The following is a 23,720-nucleotide window of genomic DNA, read 5'->3' as shown; positions in this document are numbered from 1 at the left end:
ACTTCTACTCTCTCTAAAGTAATGGAGAAATCAATTAACTGCCAACTCTTAAACTACCTAAAAACCTTGCGTCTGTTCAACGATCACCAGTATGGATTCCGTCAGTTTCGATCCACTGGTGATGTTCTGGCCTATGTTACCCATTTATGGACTAATTCAATGGAAAGGTTCGGTAAAACTCAAGTAGTTGCTCTTTACATCTCAAAGGCTTTCGATCGTGTTTGGTATAAAGGTCTTCTAAACAAGCTTCCATCTTATGGTTTTCCAACTGTTTTTTGTAATTGGTTATCCAGTTTTCTCTCTGATCACTCACTGAGGGTGATGGTAGATGGCTCTCTGTCTTCTAACTTCTCCACTAATGCTGGTGTCCCCCAAGGTTAAGTTCTTTCCCCCTCTCTTTTCCTCTTGTATGCTAATGACCTTCTTCCTTTGACTGGAAATCCTATCCATAGTTTTGTCGATGATAACACATTACATTCCACTTTCCATTTTGAGAAACCTTGCCCTGCTCAATCATCTTCATCTTCTTGAATATCCGCTACCAATTCCTTAAATACCGATCTCCAGGTAATTCTCCAGTGGGGCAAAGAAAACTTAGTTGATTTCAATCCTTCTAAAACTCAGTCTTGTCTTATATCTCACAAAAAGGATTCTTCTGCTCCTATGCTTATCTTTGGTGACACTCCGATTTCTAGGCAAAATGATATATCTCTTTTGGGGATTACCCTGACTTCTAATCTGTCTTGGCATAAGCACATTACAAATATTGCTTCCTCTGCATATAAAAAACTTGGTTTTATATTTTGTTCTCGGCTTTTTCTTTTCTTCCAAACAGCTGTTCACTCTGTACAAATTGCAAATCCTCCGTACCATGGAATATTGTTCCCACATCTGGGGCGGTGTCCTCAATACCTCTCTCAGGCTTCTAGATTCCATTCAGAAGAGGGCAGTTAGGTTAATTAATGGCTCCTCTCTAACAGAATTTCTCCACTCACTGTCTCATATATGTACTGTTTCTGCATGCCTTTTCTACAAATACTTCCATGGGCACTGTTCTTCTGAATTGGCTTCTATAATTCCCACTCTCTCTTTCAAAACAGTCCGAACACTTGCCGCCACCAGACAACATCCATTTACTGGCCAACTTCAAACTCACACAACCAACTTTTCATCTTCCTCGTTTATTTATTCAAGTGCCATTTTCTGGAACAACCTTCCTTCATATGTATTTCCTGAAAATTACAGTCTACAGAAGTTCAAGTCCAATGTCAACAAATATCTTCTTTCATCTTCTCAACCTCCAACCCAAGCACGGTACTAAGTACTATAAGTTCTATTACCTCTTGTGGTTGGGGTTTCCATAAAAAAAAAAGAAAAAAAGATGAACTAATGAGACTTGTGCAAGAGAAAAAAAAATGTGTGGGATGCATATAAATTGTCAGGTGATATAGAAGTCTATATTAATTTGTATTTATAATATGCAGAGGTATATATAAATTATTCTGTGATTGAGTCACAAAGTAGGTTAGGCAAGCTAAGGCAGATTATGAGGAATCTCTTGTAAAGAATGCAAAGAACAGCAGCAAAGGCTTCTATGCTTATTTAACAGCAGACTGAATGTGGTAGAATCGCATTGTGGCACTTGATGTCAGTGGGTTAATTGTTGATGACCCTGCTGTGAGGTTGCTGACAAATTGAATAGGTATTTTGGATCTACATTTGCACATGAGAAATTCTTAGGGGATGCCAGAAGTTTATCAAACTGTAACAGGAAGCTAAATTATTTTGTGATAACTGAAAAGCAAAGTGGAAGAGAAATTTTTGAAGCCAAATGTTAAAATGGTGTCTGGGGTGGATGGAATCTATCAAATTATTTAAGGAGGTAAGGAAACCCTTAGCCATAATTATGAGAGCACCCTTGAGTTTAGGTAAGGTCCCTATGGATTGGAGATATGGAATATATCTTCTGTTTACAAAGGGGCATCAAAAGGGAACAGACCTGTCATCAAAAGGTGACAGTAATTACAGACCTGTAAGCTTAACGTCTGTTCCTAGGAAATTAATGGAGTCTCTGGTTAAAGATGTAATGCAGAAACATCCAGACAGCAATGCAATTATACTGCAACCACAGCATGCATTTATTAAGGAGTTGTCTTGACTGATCACTCTGATTGGATATCATGATGCAGGGACCAAGGAGCTGGATGAAAAAATAATTTTGATATCATATACTTGGATTTCAGGAAAGCTTTTGATACTGTTGCACATAAAAAAGTTGCTGTACAAACTGGAGCAGAGTGGCATTAAGCGCAAGTTACTGCTGTGGATAAAGGGATGGTTGAGTGCAAAGGGAGAGTGGTTATCACTACTCTTTGTGGACTAATGTTATTAGTAGAGTCTCCAGGGTTCACTGCTGGGCCCATTGTCATTTTCAATATTTATTTATGATATTGGTGAAGGTATATCAGGCTTAATGTCCAAATTTGCAGATGATACAAAGATTGACAGGATAACTGATAACAGTAATCAGGGTGAGCTATTGGAGCAAGGTCTAGGAAGATTAAGTTGATGTGTTGAGAAATGACAATTGAAGTTTAACATTGACAAATTCAAGGTACTGCATACGTTTAGCAGTAATCCAAGATTAATGTCCAGCCATGTAGTACTATACTTAGGGTAGTGGAAAATGAAAAAGCACCTCGGGGTAATTGTGCAATCAGTTATGAAGTTCTCTGAATAATGCAGACAAGCTGCTTGGACATCTCTTTGAGTTTTGTCAATGATGTACAGAAACTCTGCTGCAGGAATAAGAAGGTGATTATCCCTTTATACAAGGCCATGGTTAGGCTGCATCTGGAGTACTGTATACAGGTTTGGAGGCCTAACTTTAGTTCTTATGAAACGGGTGCAGAGAAGGGCAACCAGATTGGCGAAGGAATAAAAGGGTGCTCTTACCAAGAATGGCTTCAGTTCTTCAAATTGCAGTGTTTGGAGACTAGGCACTTGTAGTGAGATCTGACTGAGGTGTTTAACACCTTGAATGGATTGAGTAAATTAAATTTATGGCATTCTTCCTGTTGCTGAAATTTCACATGTGAGAGGGCATAAAATCAAGTTGAGGAAGGATGGTTGCAGGATAGATCTGCGGAAGTTTTCCTATAGCAAGTCAACAGTAGGGATTCACAAAAAGGAATGGAAACATTGAAAATTACATCTAACATAACAGTAGGATTTTCCCAGCACAAAAGGTCAAAAATACCATGTTATGCGAGATTTCCACGAGCAGGTGGGTGATTGTTAGAACAAACTTCCATCTGTTGTGGAAGTAGGCAGTTTGATAAATTCAAGGAATAACTAGACAAATTCATGGAGGGTATGGGTGGGTGAATTGTGTAGTTTTTTTTTTCTTTTTCTTTTTGGATGGTGCTTTATAAGCTAGCTTTCTTGCATCATTTCCACTATTAATACCAATATAATTGATAAATTGCAGCAATCCTTGCACAATGCAGTACTGATATAATACTCACCCTAACTCTAACACGGTTTGAGAATTGCGGGAAATCTCGCATAACATGGTATTTTTGACCTTTTGTGCTGGGAAAATCCTGCTGTTATGTTAGATGTAATTTTCAATGTTTCCATTCCTTTTTGTGAATCCCTGCATTGCCTTTGTGATATTTTTCTAAAGCACATTTCTGGAGGTCACTTCCATAAAACAGTTAACAATTTGCAGTTTCTGGTTTATTGATCTTTTCTGTTAGTGTAATTAATTATAATTATAATTAATAAATATATTAATTAATTAATTATAAATAATTATAAAATTATGGATTGATTTTCTTGCATTTGCTTTAGTACCGATAGTTGGAATTCTGTGGGTTTTCATGTTATTTTGGTGAAATGTTTCCCCTTCCATGAAATAAATTTTTAGAAACCCATTACTCTATATCATGTTTGTTGCAACTTGTGCATGCTGTGTTCTTTGTTATTAATTGCTTATCATTTTTATTGTTTTAAATTTTTTAACAAAAAAAAAAAAAAAAAAAGAGTTAGTGAACAGAAATATCAATTAGTTAGTATGTATTAATTAAGCTATGTACGTAAGCGTCAGTTTATTTTTATTTTGCTAACTGGAAAATATTCTTCTGCTTTTCACTTATCATTTAACTTTGTTAATTGATAAGGTAATAAAGTTAAATTTGTACTTTATATCTTTAAAGCGGGGGGGCCCACTTTATTTTGTTGGGAGATCCCTGGGTTAGGTTCTGTGCTATTGAACTTGTGCTTGTTTGAGACCATAAAAATTGTGACTTTGAAGTCAGTTCATGACTTTTAAAGAGAGCAGAAGGTACATGAAATCTAGATGCTGCAGAAGAGATTGTGCTTAGCAGCAATGAAGAGGGAGAACATTAAATGAATACACATTATCTGACATATAAGTATCACACTTTGTATGGTAAGACATTTGTTTAGTTATTACTATTTAAGTTACTACTATTATAAAAATAAAGTTAAAATATTAAGTTATTACTACTATAAAAATTAAGTTACCGATAGTTATAAAAAAAATGGTGTATTTTTGTTACCTTTTGGAACGTAACCCCCCACTTTGTTCTGGTGGTTTTGTATTACATGAGATTTTGTAGGAACCAAGCTACCGTGTTATACGAGAGTTTCCTGTACTCTCCTTTTCCCCCCTGCCCATCGTGTTCTTCCATCCATTCCACTAGGTGCACTGAGCACCACCTTGATAATGCACATACCTGTTCTGGCTTCTCATGCCAGGGATGGGAATTATGTGCTGCCAATCTAAGTAATAGTGGACTCCTGGCTGCAGAGTGACCAGATATGTCATATGATATGATACATAATGCCATCTCAACATATCTATGCATAATTGCTAATCACAGTGAGACACAGTGGTGGAATATGAGGGAATCTTTAGGAACTGTCTAGCATTAGCATTAGTTGAGGCATATGATGCAAGAAAGCAAGCTTATATCAGCCAAAAAAAAAGAAAGAAAGAAAAAAAAAAAAAAACTCCCCATTTAACCCATCTGGTCACTACAAATGTTTGTCTAGTTCAGCCTTAAATTTATTTAAGCTATCTACTTCCACAAACAACAGATGGAAATCTGTTCCAGCAATCAACTACCTGCTGGCTAAAGGCAAACTTCTGCACATCTATTTTACAACTGTCTTTCCTCAGTTTGAATGTATGTCCCCTCAAGTTCTTAATCTGAGCAAGTGGAAGTATCCCATCAGCATTGAGCCTGCTCAAACCATTCAAGACCTTGTACACCTCAATCAGATCACATCTTAGGTGCCTGGTCTCCAGGTGCTGCAACTTGCAGACTTAAGCCTCTCTTGGTAAGAGCACCCCTTTGTTCCTCCTACCAATCTTGTTGTCCTTCTCTGTACTCGTTCTAGCAACTCTACATCCTTCCTAAAATGAAGCCTCCAGATCTGTATGCAGTATGTAAGATGAGACCTGACCATTTCCTTATACAAGGTAATAATCACCAACTTGTCTCTGCTAGCAAAATTCCTATACATCATTGGCAGAACTCCATGACCTGCTCTGGCAGCCCATCTGAGAACTTCATATCTGACTGCACCATTACTCCCAGGTCTTTTTCATTCTCCACCTCCCTGAGCATAGTGAGAACACAAGTAAAATTTTTAAAATGGAGTCTGTTCATAAAATTCTGTTGGGGATAATATTCCAAAACAAATACATAATCTTTGTTTTACAATCCTGGCTTTCTCTTGGGAACTTTCCAGGACTTTTTTGAATGATGTGGAACAATTGCAGCATGTGTAATCATTTGATTTTAGTAGTAAAATGCCATCTTTAAGAAAAATCAAGTGCATTAGCAATTCTCCTCTTTTGAAAAGCACCTTCCTATTGAATTCTGGAAACAGGACTTTTGGAGGACTTTTCCAAGAAGTTAAGGGTCACTATACATTTTGAAAAGTTCCTTGCTGTTACACAAAGATCATCTAACCTTTTTAAAAATCACAGTTTGAAGTAGATAAGTTAGAAGAACCTTTCATTGATAGTCTAATCTTCCATCAGTTTGTCAAAGGTATAAGGCAGTTTTGAATACAAAATTAGACATGTTGACCCAGATCTGAAATTGGTGAAGATTATGGGGAACATAGTAGTTGATGCTAAAACAGCAGTGAGAAAAAAAAATACAGTGAGAAAACGTACTCTTTCTTTGATAATGACAATATGGATATCTCAGGATTTGCCTTGCAGCATTTGATATTGGGAAAAGAAACAGCAATTGAGTTCACACATCTGAGAAATTTCAACGCTGAAGAAAGACCAACAAGAATTTTTTCTTATTTATTTTAAGGAACTCATTTCCTGTGCAATCTCTCAGCTTTTGAATAGTGAATTTATGTAAAAAGAGCCACAGCCAAAAAATAAATTCTCCAAAAAGAAGTAAGGTTTTAACTTACTTCATTTGTGACAAGGCTGGGCAGTTAGCCAAATCTCAAATTCAGATGTATCCTGGAAATAGTGATAGGAACTATTTCAGATTGGAAAAAACAATCTATGCAATTATCCTTTCCAGAAAGATTATCCTTTGCCTTATTGAGGAAAGTATGCATCCAAATATTGATAACAACTGTCAAGGAGGTGTAATAAATTGTCTCCCCCAGTATTCTAATCACAACTTAGGATAAGGCTTAATTCTGATCACAGCTCAGCAAAAGACTTAATTCTGCAGAACAGAATTATTCTGATATTGAAATGGAACCTTTAGGTTTCGTATTTAGTCTTAAGAAGATTAAACATTTGTTAGGCAATCAACCAATATTTGTCTGCCTAGGTCATCAACCTCTTACATTTCTTTATCAAATGAAAAACAAGAAGAATCCTTAAATGGGCCTTAGAAATGTAGGAGTATGATGTACAGGTGTCTTATCTTCCAGGAAGACAAAATGTTATCACAGATTATTTATCTAGATGCACTACAGAGTTTCCAAATCAGGTTGATTGTCAACCTCACTCACAGAATTTGGCACCTGAAGAAGAAATGGTAGAACCTAATTTAAAAGATAATAGTTCAACTAAAGAAGCTACTGCAGGTGATAAATCAAAATATTACTAGAGAAGAAACAACAATTTGTTGTCAACCTTTAAATGAGAATGTTAGTCCTAGATAATAATGCTAAATACTACTTAAGAAAATCTGCTAACATTAAGGCAAAATGTTTTTGTTTTTCAAGTTCAAAAGAGAGTAAGTCATTATAGTTTCCTTATATAAGACATGTTAAGTTAGTTTGTATAAATATTTATGCATTCTATACAGTGGTGAGCTGTGAATATTTTAACAATGGGCTCGCACTTTTGCTGACTTTTTCATGCGAAACCTCATTGGGGGGGTATCTACTGAGTAAATCTTATTGGTCACGGAAGTGACGTCATTCGAGGTATCTGCCAGAGGCGCTTCCCATGCACAGAGCACTAGTCTGTGTGGAGCACTCACTAGTAGTATGATTAGAGCGCGTGATGCATTTTTCGTGACCAGTACGATATCTCGAGTTCTAATTTGAAATTTTTGAATAGCATGACGTCACAATCATACTCGCTTCAGTTACTACTGCAGTAAGTATGATTGCAAGTATTTGTCATATGACTGCAACGATACAAAGATTTGTCAACAATTTCTTATTTTGTCTCGCATTTTTGCATACGCAGCCGTTCAGCTAACATTCCATTGTTAGGTGCCTCGACATTTAGATACATTGCACTAGGAAGTACACGTCTCTTACTTTAGTTAAAAGTTTACCAAGTTTGCACAAAGTCCTCTTCACAAGACGGAGCACCCTATTGCCAACACAAAATAGGAACAACCCAAACATCTGATCCTTACCTAATTGGCCAAACGATCTTAACCTGGATGGGAACACTGGCGTACGGGCCACCTGATTCCTCAGTGGCAACTTACATGCAGCTCTCTTACTGTGTCTTATTTATCCTCCTTCCCGGGTTCCCCTTTCACCTGATGGCACTTATTGCTCCATTGATAACCTGGAGGATGCCTTTGCCTACATCCTCCATATTTCTAGCTATACCCTCCTTTCTTGCGTACACTCTGTACTTCCCTGACTCTACCTGTTTTTTTTTTGTCTCCATCCAGGAAGCTCTGGCAACCCTGGTGGAGACAGGACAGAGAATAATGGGCAGTCTGGCTACCTCCTAGTGGTGCGTGCGGGCAACGTGGAGTCTCACCAGGGGCCCTTTGGCCAAATGCCAGGACACACAACAGAACCTAATGCAATATTTCATATACAACACACAACACTTTTCTGGCATTTACAGTAGTATCGTATTCCTTCACAGCGAACATATGGTGCAGATTTGGGAAACCAACAATGGTGCCTGACCCTAATACTATGCACACTATGTATATTGTCTTCCAGAAATTATGGAAATTTGTGAATTATCAATAAAATATTTACAATACAAAATCTCCTTTATTTCGTAATCGATATATACAAATCAAAATGTCTAAAAGAAACGCGAACCATGTTTCACATAAAACCATCTATGTACTCGGCAGACGCGCAACTTTATTCTTTTTTTTACAACTAGGGAAATATAATGGATACATTTTTTTTCATGATAAAATTTTAATATTGCGAATAAAAAATAACATAAAACATTTCCCATATCACAAAACATTCTAGAATATAAAAACAAATATTACATAAAAAAACAAACTGTTCTAGAAAAGGTACACAAAAATTACAGATTACGTGAAAAAAATTATTACACAAATATTCAAGAAAAATTTATTCTAAAAATTGCCATATGCAATTTACTTCTTTATTAATATTTGTTTTTGATCTTCTTTGCTCAATAACTGAGCTATTATTACGGAGGAATGATTTGACATAATGATCCGGATCAAATTGAAGCAATGGTTTTCCATTTAGATGTATGGTCATCATAATCTGCAACGTGTTTAATTGTCACAATATTATTCATTCATTTATTCACACAATATTATTCATTATGCTGAAAGCTTGCTCAGCTTCAGCACTGCTAATCGCAATGGTTTCAAAGATATTTTTGGCTTTCCTAATTGAAAAGGGAATTTCACTCGATTTTAAAGATAAATTGTCTTCGACAAAATCTCTAAAATCATTAATTTTTATTTCATATTTTATCAGAAAACAAATTTCTTATTCGGTTTTCACCATCTTGACACCGAGACGAAAATTCTTTCATATTCCACGATTTCCGGTAGCATACGTTTACAATTTCTTTCAGTGGTATCATTACAGTAAACCCCCGCTATTCGCGGTATCTGTATTTGCGATCGCCGATTTAATATAAAATGAAACCTAAAAAAATGTGAATTTTAAAGCGCCGTGAATATTTTCCGCCATAAAAAACATGGGCGTGGCTAAAATTATCTTTCCCGGTCAAAACAGCACTCAGTGAGTGGGGGAAGAGGGGTGACAAAATCGCGAGCGTGGATGTTTCTCGCTGATCCTTGTTCAGTATGTGTTATGCGTTTGTCATGGAAGGTTTCGTCGTTTGCTTTTAATTTATATGTTTATAAATTGAATAAATTTATCAATTTATAAATTGATATGCTTACAAAAATGATAAATCTACCGTTTTGCAGTGTAAAACAGACTTTTTCGAGTGTGTTAACGGAAGAAAGTGACTTTATTGTGGACAAGTTCTTTCTAACCCCTACAAAAATATGGCTACGAATAAAAAGAGAAATGTGAAAATATCAAAGAAGGTGATAACATTAGCGAAAAAATTGAGTTATTAGACAAAATTTCTAATGGTGAAAGTGTCTCCTCAGTGGCAAAACATTATAAAATCAATGAGTCAACGGTACGATCAATCAAAAAATCGGAAGAAAAAATCCGCCGTAGTGTCCGTGAAAATGCGCTAATTGCTTCAAAAATTTGCTCTGTAACTCGTGATGTTAAATTAGAAAAAATGGAAAAAGCTTTAAATCTGTGGATAGAAGACCGAACTCAAAATAAAATTCCGTTAAGTTCACTCATCATTTGTGAAAAGGCAAAACTCCTTTATCAACACTTTAGCGAAACTGGTGATAGCACTGGCGGGATAAGTTTTTTTGCTAGCAAAGGCGCTGGTTTGAAAGATTTGTTTGAAATTTCTAATAAATATTACATTTAATATTAAATTGTTTCTTATTTTCATTTCGATGCCATATGCTTGCATTTCACTGTGTACTGTCTATGTACATAGTCATATTATGAAGGTACATATAATACATAAATAGACAAAATTTTAGACTAGTTTTTCTTATATATTTCATACTTTGGAACGGAACCCCTTCATTACTATGGGAGCCATAATTCAGTTTTCGGTATTCGTGACATTTCTCAGGAACGTAACCCCCCGCTATTCACGGGGGTTTACTGTATTTTCTTTATTTAATTTAAAATTACTCTGTTGCTTTAATAACTTATCCTTTAAGAATAAAATGACAATAACAAAGAATAAAATGACAATGACAAAATAAAATTACTTCGTGACAATAACTTGTCACGAAGTAATTTTACTGTTCTTACTTTCGATTTTGATTCCTTCAAATTCTTTCCACTTCAACGTGCTCTCAATTTTAGCTTCATAATTTCCTTCAGAATTTTCAAATTAGCAATAACATTGATAGTTCGAATAATTAATTTATCTGCTTTTACCATAGTGAATCTGTAAAGCTTCTGAAAGGTAAGAGAGCTCCTGCAGGATGTTGATCATTAGTACTAAATGGTTAAGAAATTCCAGATTTAAAAGTCGATTTAATAATCACGAATATTTAACTTCTGATTCAAAATGTTTGCACAATGCTGGATAATTCCCTTAACCCACAATTACCGTACGCTAACTACAGGCTGCTCATCGTAGCCTGAACGCACAAACGATCTTTATAGTTTCCACATCAAGTTCTTTAGCAATCATCTTTAATTTGCGGTGGTTTTTTTGGAGATTGGTGATATCCCAGAGTAATACTCTGTGGGCGATATAATGCATACAGTTTTTTTTTTTTTTTTTTTAATTATTGCCCCTATGCCATTATATTTCAGAACATTTTCTACACAGTAAAAGCTTTGACGAAATTTCAAAATCTGCTAACATTTCATCTTCGTAAAGTTTATATATCTTAGTTGCCTTTATCCCCCCCCTACATTGCTACTGTCACTAGTTCTTCGAATATTGTGCAAAATGTCGGAATCACACAGATATTCAGCTACTGTGACCATGTAAACATAGACAGGAGAAATTTACTGGAAGGCGTGGATCACTCACTTCTCCGAAAAACATACGCCTGTTTGTTGGAGTAAAGGGGACCACAACACAGCTTGACCAGAGGCTATTATCCATGTCGGGAATCTTCTTAATCCTCTGACTGGTTAAGGAAAGCATATTGGCTTGGCTACTTCTTGGTATGGGATTGAATAGGTTTTACGGACACCACTAACATTGTGAAACGGTACCTTTCACCCTTAATTTGTGCTTTCTAATTACCTAAATTGCCTAAAGGCCAGAGGGGAGAACAATGCATAGAAAGTTGTCTCTTCTAACCGTTCGTTACATGGAAATTTTCTTCGTTCAACGGAAACGTCTGTATTTTAAATGTAATTACCAAGAGGAATTTTAAAAATTAAATCAAAAATGAAGCAATTTTAAAATACATAACTGATCGATTGTCCATTAAAATACACTGAATGGGGCCCCGCTCGCCCCACTGTAGTTTCGGCGCTGGATACTCAATAATTGCATCCAGGATTTCATTTGTAAAATAAATGATTGTCCCAACAATGGGCTCGCAAATTTTCAAGTAAAATGACAATGGGCTCTTGCAAGCCCATGAGAGCTCACCATAGCTCACCACTGATTCAAAGAGGTAACTACCATTAGGGGTAAAGGGAAGGGTTATTGCTTCCGTAAAGGCGACTACAATGGACTGAGACAGTATTTAAATTCTATGCAGTGGGACCAACTGATGATGTTACCAACAGCAAATTCAAAATGGGAAGCATTCAAAGAATTAATCTTGGAAGCTACTAGGCTTTACATACCAACTAAGAAATAATTTTCAAGGTTTAGGCCAAAATGGATGTCAGATGAACTAATGAGGCATATGGCAGAGAAGAAAAATGCATGGGATACTTACAAATTAACACATGACACAGAAGCCTATGATAGATACAAGTTGATATGCAACCAAGTTACAAAGGAGGTTAGGCAGGCGAAGGCATACGAGAAATCCTTGGCAAGGGATGCAAAGAAAAACAGCAAAGAGTTCTTTACTTATGTAAACTCTAGAAGGAAGGGGATGAATCAGATTGGTCCACTTGATATTGATGGGTCAACTGTTGATGACCCTGCTCAGGTAGCTAACAAACTAAATGAATATTTTGCATCGACATTCACACATGAGGAGTTATTCAGCGAGGGGAATGCCAGAGGTGTATTCAACTCTAGCAGTAAGCTACAGAATCTTGAAATAACTGGGAGTAAAGTGGAGGAGAAACTGTTGAAGATAAACACAAGAAAGGCACCCAGGGTGGATGGAATCTATCCAGTTATATTAAAGGAGGCAGCAAAGGAAGTAAGCAAACCCTTAGCCATAATTATGAGAGCTTCCTTGGACTCAGGGGAGGTACCCATAGACTGGAAATGTGCAAATGTGACCCCAATTCACAAAGGAGGATCAAAGGCTGACACAAGTAATTATAGACCTGTGAGCTTAACTTCTGTTCCAGGAAAATTAATGGAGGCACTGGTTAAAGAAGCACTGCAGGATCATTTAGACAAGACTTCAGTTATAGCTCGGACACAGCATGGTTTTGTTGTCTTGCCTGACCAATTTGATTGGATATTATGATGCAGTCACAAAAGAACTGGATGCAGGGAATAGCTTTTATATTATATACTTGGATCTTAGAAAGGCTTTTGATACTGTTGCACATGGAAGACTGCTACACAAATTGGAGCAGTGTGACATTGGAGGCAAATTGCTTTTATGGATAAAGGGGTGGTTGAGGGGGAGAAGACAGAGAGTGGTAATCAATGGACACTGCTCATCGTGGACTAATGTTATTAGTGGAGTCCCTCAGGGCTCAGTGTTGGGTCCATTATTGTTTTCTGTATTTATAAATGATATTGATGATGGTATATCAAGCTTAATGTCCAAGTTTGCAGACGATACAAAGGTTGGCAGGGTTGTCAAGGACACTACTGACACTATGCTGCTGCAACAGGATCTGGAAAGGTTGAGCAGATGGGCTGCGAGGTGGCAAATGAAGTTTAACATTGACAAATGTAAAGTACTACACATGGGAAACAGCAACCCCAGAGCAACGTATCAACTCTGTGGTACTACACTGACAGTGGTAGAGAATGAAAGGGACTTGGGGGTGGTTGTGCAGGCAGATATGAAGTTCTCTGAGCAGTGCAGACAGGCTGCAAGAGTAGCTCATGGAGTATTGTCAATGATATACAGGAATTTTTCCAGCAGGGATAAGGAGGTGATTATTCCCTTGTATAAGGCAATGGTCAGGCCACACCTAGAGTACTGTATACAGGCCTGGAGGCCTCATTTCAAGAAGGATGTAGAGCTGCCGGAACGAGTACAGAGAAGGGCAACAAGATTAGTGAATGGAACAAAGGGGTGCTCTTACGAAGAAAGGCTTAAGTTTTGCAAATTACAGTGTCTGGAGACTAGGCACCAGCAAGGTGATCTGATAGAGGTGTATAAAGCCTTGAATGATTTGAGCATGCTCAATGCTGATGGGATTCTTCCTCTAGCTCAGAATAATCACCTGAGAGGGCATAAATTCAAATTGAGGAAAGACAGATGTAGGATAGACGTGCAGAAATTTGCCTTTAGCCAGCGGGTGGTTGGTTGGTGGAACAGACTTCCATCCCTTGTAGTGGAGGTTGATAGCCTAAATAAGTTTAAGGCTCAGCTGGACAGGTATTTTGAACGAACAGAGGGGTGAAGTGGAAGTGGGTTTTTTTTTTTTTTTTCTGGCTGATGCTGCATAAGCTTGCTTTCTTGCATCAAATGCCTCTACTAATGCTAATGCTAATGCTGTATATGAAGTTGACTTTTTTTTTTGTTTAATGGTTGTAAAATTTATTTTTCAATGAAAGATAGAAAGTTGATGTTTTATTGGAAATTTTTAAACTCTTTTTGTATCCTACTCATCTGTGTATATACATGAACTGTTACAGAAGAAATGAAAAATTGATTGCTTTTAGAAAAAATAAACCTTTGTTATATACATGAGTTTTATATATGTGAAAATGCATGCATACATTTCATGCACAAAATTGCAAGGAGTGCTGGCATATAAAAGAGAGATAGATATACTGAAAGTTAAATGCGTTGTTTTATTGTATTGAAAGGGAAGTTAGCATTAGTAAAGGCACATGATGTAAGAAAGCAAGCTTATATAACATCAGCCAAAAAAAAAAAAAACAAGAAATCTTCTAATTTAACCCATCCACTCGCTCTAAATGTTTGTCTAGTTTTGCCTTGAATCTGTTTAAGCTATCAACTTCTACAACAACAGGTGGAAGTATGTTCTAGAAATCAATCACACAATTGCTAAAGAGTAACTTCTGCACATGTGTCCCATGTAATATCTATGTAACTCTCTTTCTTCAATTTGAATTTATGTCCTCTCAGGCGATTATTCTGAGCAAGAGGAAGAATCCCATTAGCACTGAGCATGCTCAAACCATTCAGAGCTTTATACACCTCAATCAGATCACCTCGCAGGTGCCTAGTCTTCAGACACTGTAATTTGCAAAACTTAAGCCTTTTTTTGTAAGAGAAACCCTTTGTTTCATTCACTAATCTTGTTGTCCTTCTCTGCACTCGCTCCAGCATCTCTACGTCCTTCCTAAAATGAGGCCTCCAAACCTGTATACAGTACTCAAAGTGTGGACTGACCATTGCCTTTTACAAGGGGATAATCACCTCCTTATCCCTGCTAGAAAATTCCTGTATATCATTGACAAGACACCATGAGCTACTCTTGCAGACCGTCTGCACTGCTTAGAAAATTTCATATCTGCCTGCACAATTACCCCCAATTCTTTTTCATTGTCTACCACTGTCAGTATAGTACCACCACACAGTTGATACATTACTCTGGGGTTACTGCTTCCCGTATGCAGTACTTTACATTTTGTCAATGTTAAACTTCAGTTGCCACCTCTTACGTCATCTGCTCAACTTTTCTAGATCCTGTTGCAGCAGTGTACTGTCATTAATGTCATTAACAACCCTGCCAACCTTCGTATCATCTGCAAACTTGGACATTAAGCATGATATACCATCATCAGTATCATTTATAAATAGAAAACAACAATGGACCCAACACTGAACCCTGATGGACTCCACTAATAACATTAGTCCACGAAGAGCAGTGTCCATTGATTACCACTCTCTGTTTTCTCCCACTCAACCATCCCTTTATCCATAGCAGCAGTTTTCTTCCATTGCCACAGTGCCCCAATTTGTGTAGCAGTCTTCCATGTGCAACAATATCAAAAGCCTTTCTAAGATACAAATATATGTTATCAAAGTTATTCCCTGGATCCGGTTTCTTTGTGACCACATCATAGTACCAATCAAATTGATCAGACAAAACTTCCCCTTAACAAAACCATGCTGTGTCTGAGCTATAACTGAAGTCTTGTCTAGATGATCCTGCAGTGCTTCTTTAACCAGTGCCTCCATTAATTTCTCTGGAACAGAAGTTAAACTAACAGATCTATAATTACTTGTGTCGCCCTTTGCTCCTCCTTTGTGAATTGGGGTCACATTTGCACATCTCCAGTCCATGTGTACCTCTCCTGAGTCCAGGAAAGCTCTCATAATTATGGCTGAGGGTTTATTACTTACTTTGCTGCCTTCTTTAATATAACTGGATAGATTTCATCCACCCCAGGTGCCTTTCTTATGTTTATCTTCACAATTTCTCCTCCACTTTACACTCAGTTATTACAAGATTATCTAGCTTACTGCTAGAGTTTAATACATCTCTGGCATTACCCTCACTGAATAATTCCTCATGTGCGAATGTAGATGCAAAATATTCATTTAGTTTGTTAGCTACCTGAGCAGGATCATCAACAGTTGAACCATCGATATCAAGTGTATGAATCCGATTCATCCCCTTCCTTATAGAGTTTACATAAGTAAAGAACTCTTTGCATCCTTTGGCAAAGATTCTTGTAATCTGCTTTTGCCTGCCTAACCTCCTTTGTTTGTTTGTTATTTGGTTTTTAGGAGTATTAGCAACTAAGGCCATATTGCTCCGGGATATGCGGTGGTCATTCCCTGACCTTTCCGCATCCTCTGTATTTGGTGGTGACAGGTTCTAACCCCTGTCTAATCAAGAAGCGTGTGCTATGCACTGCTGCTCCTTCCCACCTGGCTACGGAGGTGCCCTACCTCCTTTGTGACTTGGTTACTAAGCATCTTATATCTATCATAGGCTTCCATGTCACCCATTAATTTATATGTATCCCATGCATTTTTCTTCTCTGCCAAATGTCTCATTAGTTCATCTGACATCCATTTAGGCCTAAACCTTGAACAATATTTCTTAGTTGGTATGAAAAGTCTAGTAGCTTCCAAGGTTAATTCTTTGAATGTTTCCCATTTTGAATTCACTATTGGTAACATCATCAGTTTGGTCCCGCCGTATAGAATTTAAAACTGTCTCATTTTCTCTAAACTTAATCTTCTTTATTACAATAAAATATTACAATAAAAAAGAGATAACTACTTATTTCACAAGAATCTTATCATTACCTGTATTTTAAGCCACTGTAGCTCAGATCGCTGGTCAGGTGCAAAGGTGTGTAAGTATATGTGTGCTTTCGAGTGACTGAGGGTCAAGCCTGTATCTGCTAAATACAGTGCTGTTTCTTATATTCTCTCTATCTTGTGAACTCCTCTGACTGTGTAGTCGTCCCGGAATATGAATATAAACAGAAAGTTTATTTATTTATATTAACACACACACACGCACACGAGCAGGCTAAAATATGAGGATGTAGGAAAATATATATAGAGAAAAGGTAGACAAACTCATTCCTGAGAATGCAGTATACAAGGAGTAGAGGAGGAATGGGAAGGATTTAATGAAGGCTTTAGTAGTGACTGTGGAGGAAGTGTGTGGGAGGCTAAGCGGTGTGGAGAGATGGAAAGAGATGCAGTGGTGGAATGAGAGAGCAAAAGAGACTACTCTAAGGAAAAAATAGTGCCTTTAGAAAGAGATGTAAAAAGGCAACAGACAAGTCAGAGAGAGACAGAGAGAATGTAAAGAAGCAAGGAGAATAGTCGAAGAAGAGAATAAGAAATGGTTGGAGAGCTAGGCACAAGATCTGCTGGTTATTAATAATGGGAAAAGATATTATATGGATTAGTGAAGAATAGGAGAAGGGATAGAAAGGAACAGTATTACCTGTATAATGAGATGGGAAGAATAATTATAAATGAAGAAGAAATAAGGAGATGAAAAGACTATTTTAGGAGGCTATTGAACATCAGTAGAAAAAGGAGATACAATGGAAGAATAGATAGGGGAAAAGAGAGGAATGGGAAAGAGAGAGGAAAAAAAGTGTGAGAATTATAGAGGATGTTGTTGTTGTTTGTTTTTTGGTTTTTAGGAGTATTAGCATCTAAGGCCATATTACTCTGGGATATACGGTGGTCATTCCCTGACCTTTCTGCATCCTCCGTATTTGGTGGCGACGGGCTTGAACCCCGGTCTAATCAAGAAGCGTGTGCTACACACTGCTGCTCCTTCCCACCTGGCTACGGAGGCGCCTAATTATAGAGGATCACTGCGACTGGGAAGAGCAGTGTGGCTTCAGAAAAGGAAGGTTGACCATGGATTTCATTTTTGCTGTGAACCAAATGATGGAAAAACATTACGGGTATAGAAGGATCTATCTATTTTTCGATATTGAAAGGGCATATGATAGCATTAAGAGAAGGATATGGCAAGGGTTAAGGAAACAGGGAGCAGGAAAGTCGTAGATAGAGAGTATTAAAAGTGGGACTTCAATATAGTGGGACTGAAAGCTGTGTGAAAACAATTGTTGGAAACACAGGCTGGTTTGAAATTAATAATGGACTGAGACAGAGTAGCGCGCTATCATCTCTGCTGTTCATACTGGTGATGGCTGTTATAGTGAATGCTGTGGAGAAAAGAATTGGGACAGAAAAAATGAAAGTGATGATATTTGCTGATGATCTGTTGATTTATGGGGATGAGGAGGAGGTGGTACAGGATCAGGTGGAAAGCTAGGTGGAGGAAGCAAAGAGATACAATTTAAAGTTTAGTGATGCTAAGGAAGGAGGGGATAAACATCTTTATTGAGGGAAAGAAGAAGGAGAAGTGGATAGTTGCAGATATTTAGGGAGTACAGTAGATTTATTTTCAGTGGATACCACCACCCAGGGGTGAAAATAAGTAACATTACTCTTCTCCAGTGGTGAAGTGTTGCTTATTGGAGGCAGTGCAATATCAGAGCAACTTGTTGCGAAGACATTCACAATATGAGATGTAAAAAACAATGTAATTTCACCTACTTTGGTGGTTTACTATGAACTAAAATGATGCTATGCACTAACTTGTTCAATTACCAAAATATTTATATTGTTTTATATTTTTTTAATATAAAAATATAGAATCTCTATATTTAAAAAATGTGTTAAGTTGGAAAACGTCATTATAATAATACACAGTGTATTCTTTATCATGTGCATTTTTATGTGGGAAAGCTTTTTCCCAGGAAAATAATACATTACAAGTGAGAGATCAAATTACAGTTGAAATTGGGAATTAAGAATTAAGTACAGTGAAAAACTTCTTATGCGGGAATTCTTATCCCGGTTCTACTGTATATACATTTGCACTTGCAAAAGGGTTAAGCATATATTAAGCTTCACAAATAGCCTCAGTGCTTATTTCAGACCATCTGTATATAAAAAAATATATATATTATTATGACTAAATTTTTCACTGTGCCAGCTTCGTTTGATATAATTGTGCCTTTTTTTTTGTAGCCTGGACATTATCTTGAGAATTTAATTGGTCATGAGGGCTATGGCAGTCTTTTGTCTGAATTGAAGGCACAAGGTAAGGGTATTTACTAAATGCAAAATTTATAATATAAATTATATTTCTTGCCAACAACATAAATTTGTTATATAGTGGTTTATAATTCCAAAGTCAAAAAATGCAAGATTTTTTATGCAAAAATATCTGGTAGAACTGTAGATAGTGCTGGTTGCAACATAACCAGTAAAACTAAATCAATATTTATTGATGTTTATATTTAGTTGTTAATAATTGGCAGAGCATTTTGTTTTTTTTCTTTTTAGTCCTCTTCGTTTGGATGTTGCAGTTGCCACAACTGACAGTGTTTCTGTTTACAAAATTAGTTTTCCTACTGTGCACAATAATTGCGTTAATTGTAATACAGCTCAGAGGTTTCCCCAAACTCCGTGTCAGTGAATGTGATGAATACAAAACTCTGCAAAAGCCTGATTTATGTAGGTTAGTCAGTGTTAGCGTGGGGTTGTGTTGTTCCTCTGGCCTCTTAGCCTAAAGGCTTGTGTTTTCAAACAAAAACCTCTAGTTTATCATCCAGTGCCACAAGGAGGTGGACTGGGCAGTAGGGAGTATGAAAGCACTGGAGGGGCAAACCCTGTGGTAGCCAAAGCTACAGACAGGGAGAGCCCAATAATAATAATAAAAAAAAGTGAAAGTGGAAGATAGTAGTGGGATGACAGGAAGTGGGAGGGGGAAAGTTGTAGAAGGATAGAGGAGGGCATTAGTCCTAAGTAAAAGGGGCACAGAAGTTAGATGACAGAGGGGTTACCCACTAGATAAAGGGTTGGAGGTTGCCACCCAGGTTGTGGTAAGCAAATGGGGAGTGAGAGTTCAACCCAGGTGGTAGGAATGAAAGAACATAGGGAACAAGATCCCTATGTTGGAGTACCTGCATTGGAGCTCTATCCCACACCATGCCGGCTAAGTAGCCACAGCATGGTGTATGCTTGGATGGGCAGGGGGTCCTAGGCCATCTGCCCATTGTCCTATTCAGAGGGGCAGGAGAGACACATTCATAATCCACATTCACACTCTACTTCCATTCTATATTTGTACATTTTTCTTATATTTTATGATTTTTCTTATATTTTCTGTTAAGTTCTAAATTTTTAACCTCCTTCCTCTCATTCATCCTCTTTTTCACACACCAGATAGGGAATGCAGTGGTGTATAAATTTATATATTAATACATAATGATTAAAGCTAAATAATTAAATATTTTCAAGATTAAAACTAGGGTTGGTATGTAATTAATTATAACATGTTATGGTTTGTGTTCTTTTTCTCTCACATTCACACACTCATTCATTCTGGCTTTCCTATCATTTGTTCAACTTTTTCTCTCTGCATTGCACTCTCTGGGCACCTCTACTTACTATAATTCTTCAGTTGAGGTGCAAACCGTGTTGCAACTTTTGCAGGCCAGGGGGAAAATGCAGTGAACGTGTTTGTGTTATTAGTATTAGAATAATTTTTGTTAGTATATATGACTAATGTGTGCTGTTATTAAGTTTGTATTCATTTGGCCAATTACATTTGCTCCATCACTCATTCCCATGTACCATAACACTCATTCACTCTCTCTAGCTCTCATACCGGGTCATTCTCTTTCACTAAAACTATCATTTACAGCTAGCTCTCGGTTTACGAATGAGTTCTGTTCCAAGACATTTTGTTCGGTATGTGTATCTTGCGTTTCTGAGCTTTTACGATACGTATTGTATAAATTAGCAGCCATTTTAAAGCATTAAAGCCATGTACTAAACATCGAATGGTTTATACAATACGTTTTATTATAACGTATGTATACATTATCGTTTATCATATGCGATACATAATGAAAATAAAAAACAAGATATCTTACTTGTTACTTTTAATTAAAGATATGTATTCAACTTTTATTCGTCAATATTTTAATCAGAGTTCAATACTTTCCACATAAGTGACACTAGGTGCAGATGAGGTAGATGGAAGGGCATCTGATAATGAAGAAACAGCTGGGTTTTCCATTTTTTTAAAATAAGTTTTTATAGAAGATTGCACAGTTAGATTCCTTTTTTTTTTTTTTTTTTTTTCTCTTCAAAAATCTCACTGTAGCATGCTGTCATAAATGCCTCTTCACTTTTGCAATTCTTTCCATATTTGCATCTTCTTCTTCTTCAATGATTGCCAACCCCTCAGAAATTGATTTAAAAGCTGCAGCCATTTTCTGCCTTGTAAATGTTCTGGGAGGCTGTGGAATATCAGGTTCTTCTGTTACTTCACAATTTAGATGTGTCTCTATTTCAATTATTTCATCGGTTGTTGATTCCTCAAAATGTGAGTCCAAAAGCTCTCTCATGTCAGTCACACCAAGGTCGAGGTCTATTTTATTGCCTAGTTCAACAATTTCCTGATAATTATTGTAATAAATACATTTTTAAAAGTTTATTTATTTAAATCTTACAGTTATGTTCACTATACATTTGGCATTTCGTTTTATAAGGAACTCTATCTATTGGCGACTTTAAAAAAAATTTAAATGATTGTGACATTTGTTATAGTGAATGTTTGTAAATTGAATGTTTATAAACCGAGAGTTGCCTGTATTCCCTTTTACCATAATTCACTATTTCACTCTTTCACTCTGTGCCCAGCCCATTCACTCTATCTTTCATCCTCTTTCATTTAGTCCTTTCATTCATTCTTCTTTCATTGTACATTGCATTCCCTTGCTACTACCTTACTAATATTCTTCAGCTAATCTGCTTCCCTGGTTGTCTGTACATCTCCTCCCCCACTTCTTGTTACTTTTTTGGTGTGGGGCCCCCAGGTGCTGAATACAGCAGCCCTAACAGTTTTTAAAGTCATCATTCTGGGCGTGGTGGGAGACATGGACAGTTTTGGCTGTTGATTACTATTTGCTGGGTGGCAGAATTGCCCTTCTCTGGATTGATCCTATGCATTTCGAATACTTTCTGTGTGTAGGTTGTGAATACTTTATAATTTTCTTCTTCCATTATAAATATATGTTTTTCTACCCTGAGAAGGAGGCCAATCGGTGCTATTAACTGGTTTCTGGGGATGTCATGAATTTTACATTCATATAGAATGTGTGCCTAGTATTCACTCTCGCCACAGGTACAGTTGGGGTCATTAATCAGCCCTAAGGAGGTTAGTTTCGCCTTTAGGGAGCTGTGACCTGTCAATACAAATGTGAAAAGTCCTGGGCTGTACCACTTAGGTGGCTTTGCATTAACCATTGCCACCTGTGGCAAAAACCTTTTGGTAACAAGACCTTTGGTTTCCTCCTCGCAATTTGTTTGCCATAGCTCTTGAAGTTTTGTGCTATTCTTTTTCTTTCAGCCTTGATGGTATTGGCTGTATCAAGGGCTATCCCTTAGAAATTCTATGGGTATGCCCCTTTTTAGTCTGTAATTTATGGCTAATGGGGAAACCCTGGGGTCCGCCAATCAATGCATGTAATATAAGCCTCTTTTGGCTACTTCCAGGTAGAGTGTATTTAGTGTCAAGCAGCACCAGAGGTTTCCTCCATCTCCAGTCGCTTTCATTGTGGGTGTACCAGTTCGCTGGGAAGGCCAGAGATTTAAAAGTGTGTGGATACTGTATATGTGTAGTGTTGTGGACCGTTAATGTTCTGGCCTTTTAGCCATTGCACCCCTGCTGAGGCCCAACTTTGTGCACACTCAGCCCCATGGAGGTGGACCAGCTACCCAGTAGTTTAGAATTTTTTTACTCTGGCAGGCCTGCCACCTAGTTTCCTGAGATTTCAGTGGCTATCATCAACAAAACTATGGATAGGATTTCCAGTCAATAGAAGAAGGTCATTAATATAGAAGAGGAAAAGAGTGGGGGAAAGAACTGAACCTTGGGGGACACCAGCATTAGTGGAGAAGTTAGAAGACAGAGAGCCATCATCCATCACCCTCAGTGAGCAGTCAGAGAGAAAACTGGATAACCCATTGCAAAAAACAGTTGGCAAACCATATGATGGAAGCTTGTTTAGAAAGCCTTTATGCCAAACATGGTCAAAAGCCTTTCAGATGTCAAGAGCAACTGCTTGTGTTTCACTGAACTTTTCCATTGAATTTGTTCATAAATGAGTAACATAAGCTAGAATATCACCAGTGGGTCGACACTGATGGAATCCATACTGGTGATTGTTGATCAGCTGAAAGGTTTCTAGATAGTTTAATTGATGGCGGTTAATTGATTTCTCCTTTACTTTAGAAAAAGTAGAAGTAATTGTAATGGCACGATAACTGGATGGGAGGGATTTGTCACCCTTTTTAGGAACTGGCTGGATATGAGCAAATTTCCAAGCAGAAGGAAAAACACCTTTGAAATAAGAAAGAGAAGAAAGATGGCAGAGAACAGGAGTAATATTCAGGAGCACAGGTTTTGAGAACAAGTGGAGAAATACCATCAGGTCCTGGAGCTTTTTTAGCATCAAGAGATGTCAAAATCCTTCTGACATCCTTTTGACGGAAGACCACAGGAGGCATTGAATGGAGCATGATGGAAATGGTGGGAGGTGTTTTACCAAGATCATT

At 37.3% G+C, this 23,720-nt stretch overlaps 1 protein-coding gene across 2 annotated transcripts in view; it reads left to right on the top strand.

Moving 5' to 3' along the window:
• The window catches only part of Ide (Insulin degrading metalloproteinase), a 692,915-nt gene that overhangs the window by 168,669 nt on the left and 500,526 nt on the right, over positions 1-23,720 (top strand). For both annotated transcript variants that reach the window (XM_090384737.1, XM_090384738.1), the window contains exon 10: positions 19,119-19,191. In XM_090384737.1, coding sequence (XP_090240863.1) covers positions 19,119-19,191 — 73 coding nt within the window. The remainder of the gene's footprint in view (positions 1-19,118; positions 19,192-23,720) is intronic.

The sequence above is a fragment of the Mastigoproctus giganteus genome, chromosome 11 (genome assembly GCF_048544385.1).
Source record: "Mastigoproctus giganteus isolate SK-2022 chromosome 11, ASM4854438v1, whole genome shotgun sequence".
In the NCBI taxonomy this organism is placed as follows: domain Eukaryota; kingdom Metazoa; phylum Arthropoda; class Arachnida; order Uropygi; family Thelyphonidae; genus Mastigoproctus; species Mastigoproctus giganteus.
Note: the sequence above shows the minus strand (reverse complement) of the source record. Positions and strands in the feature narration are given on the sequence as shown.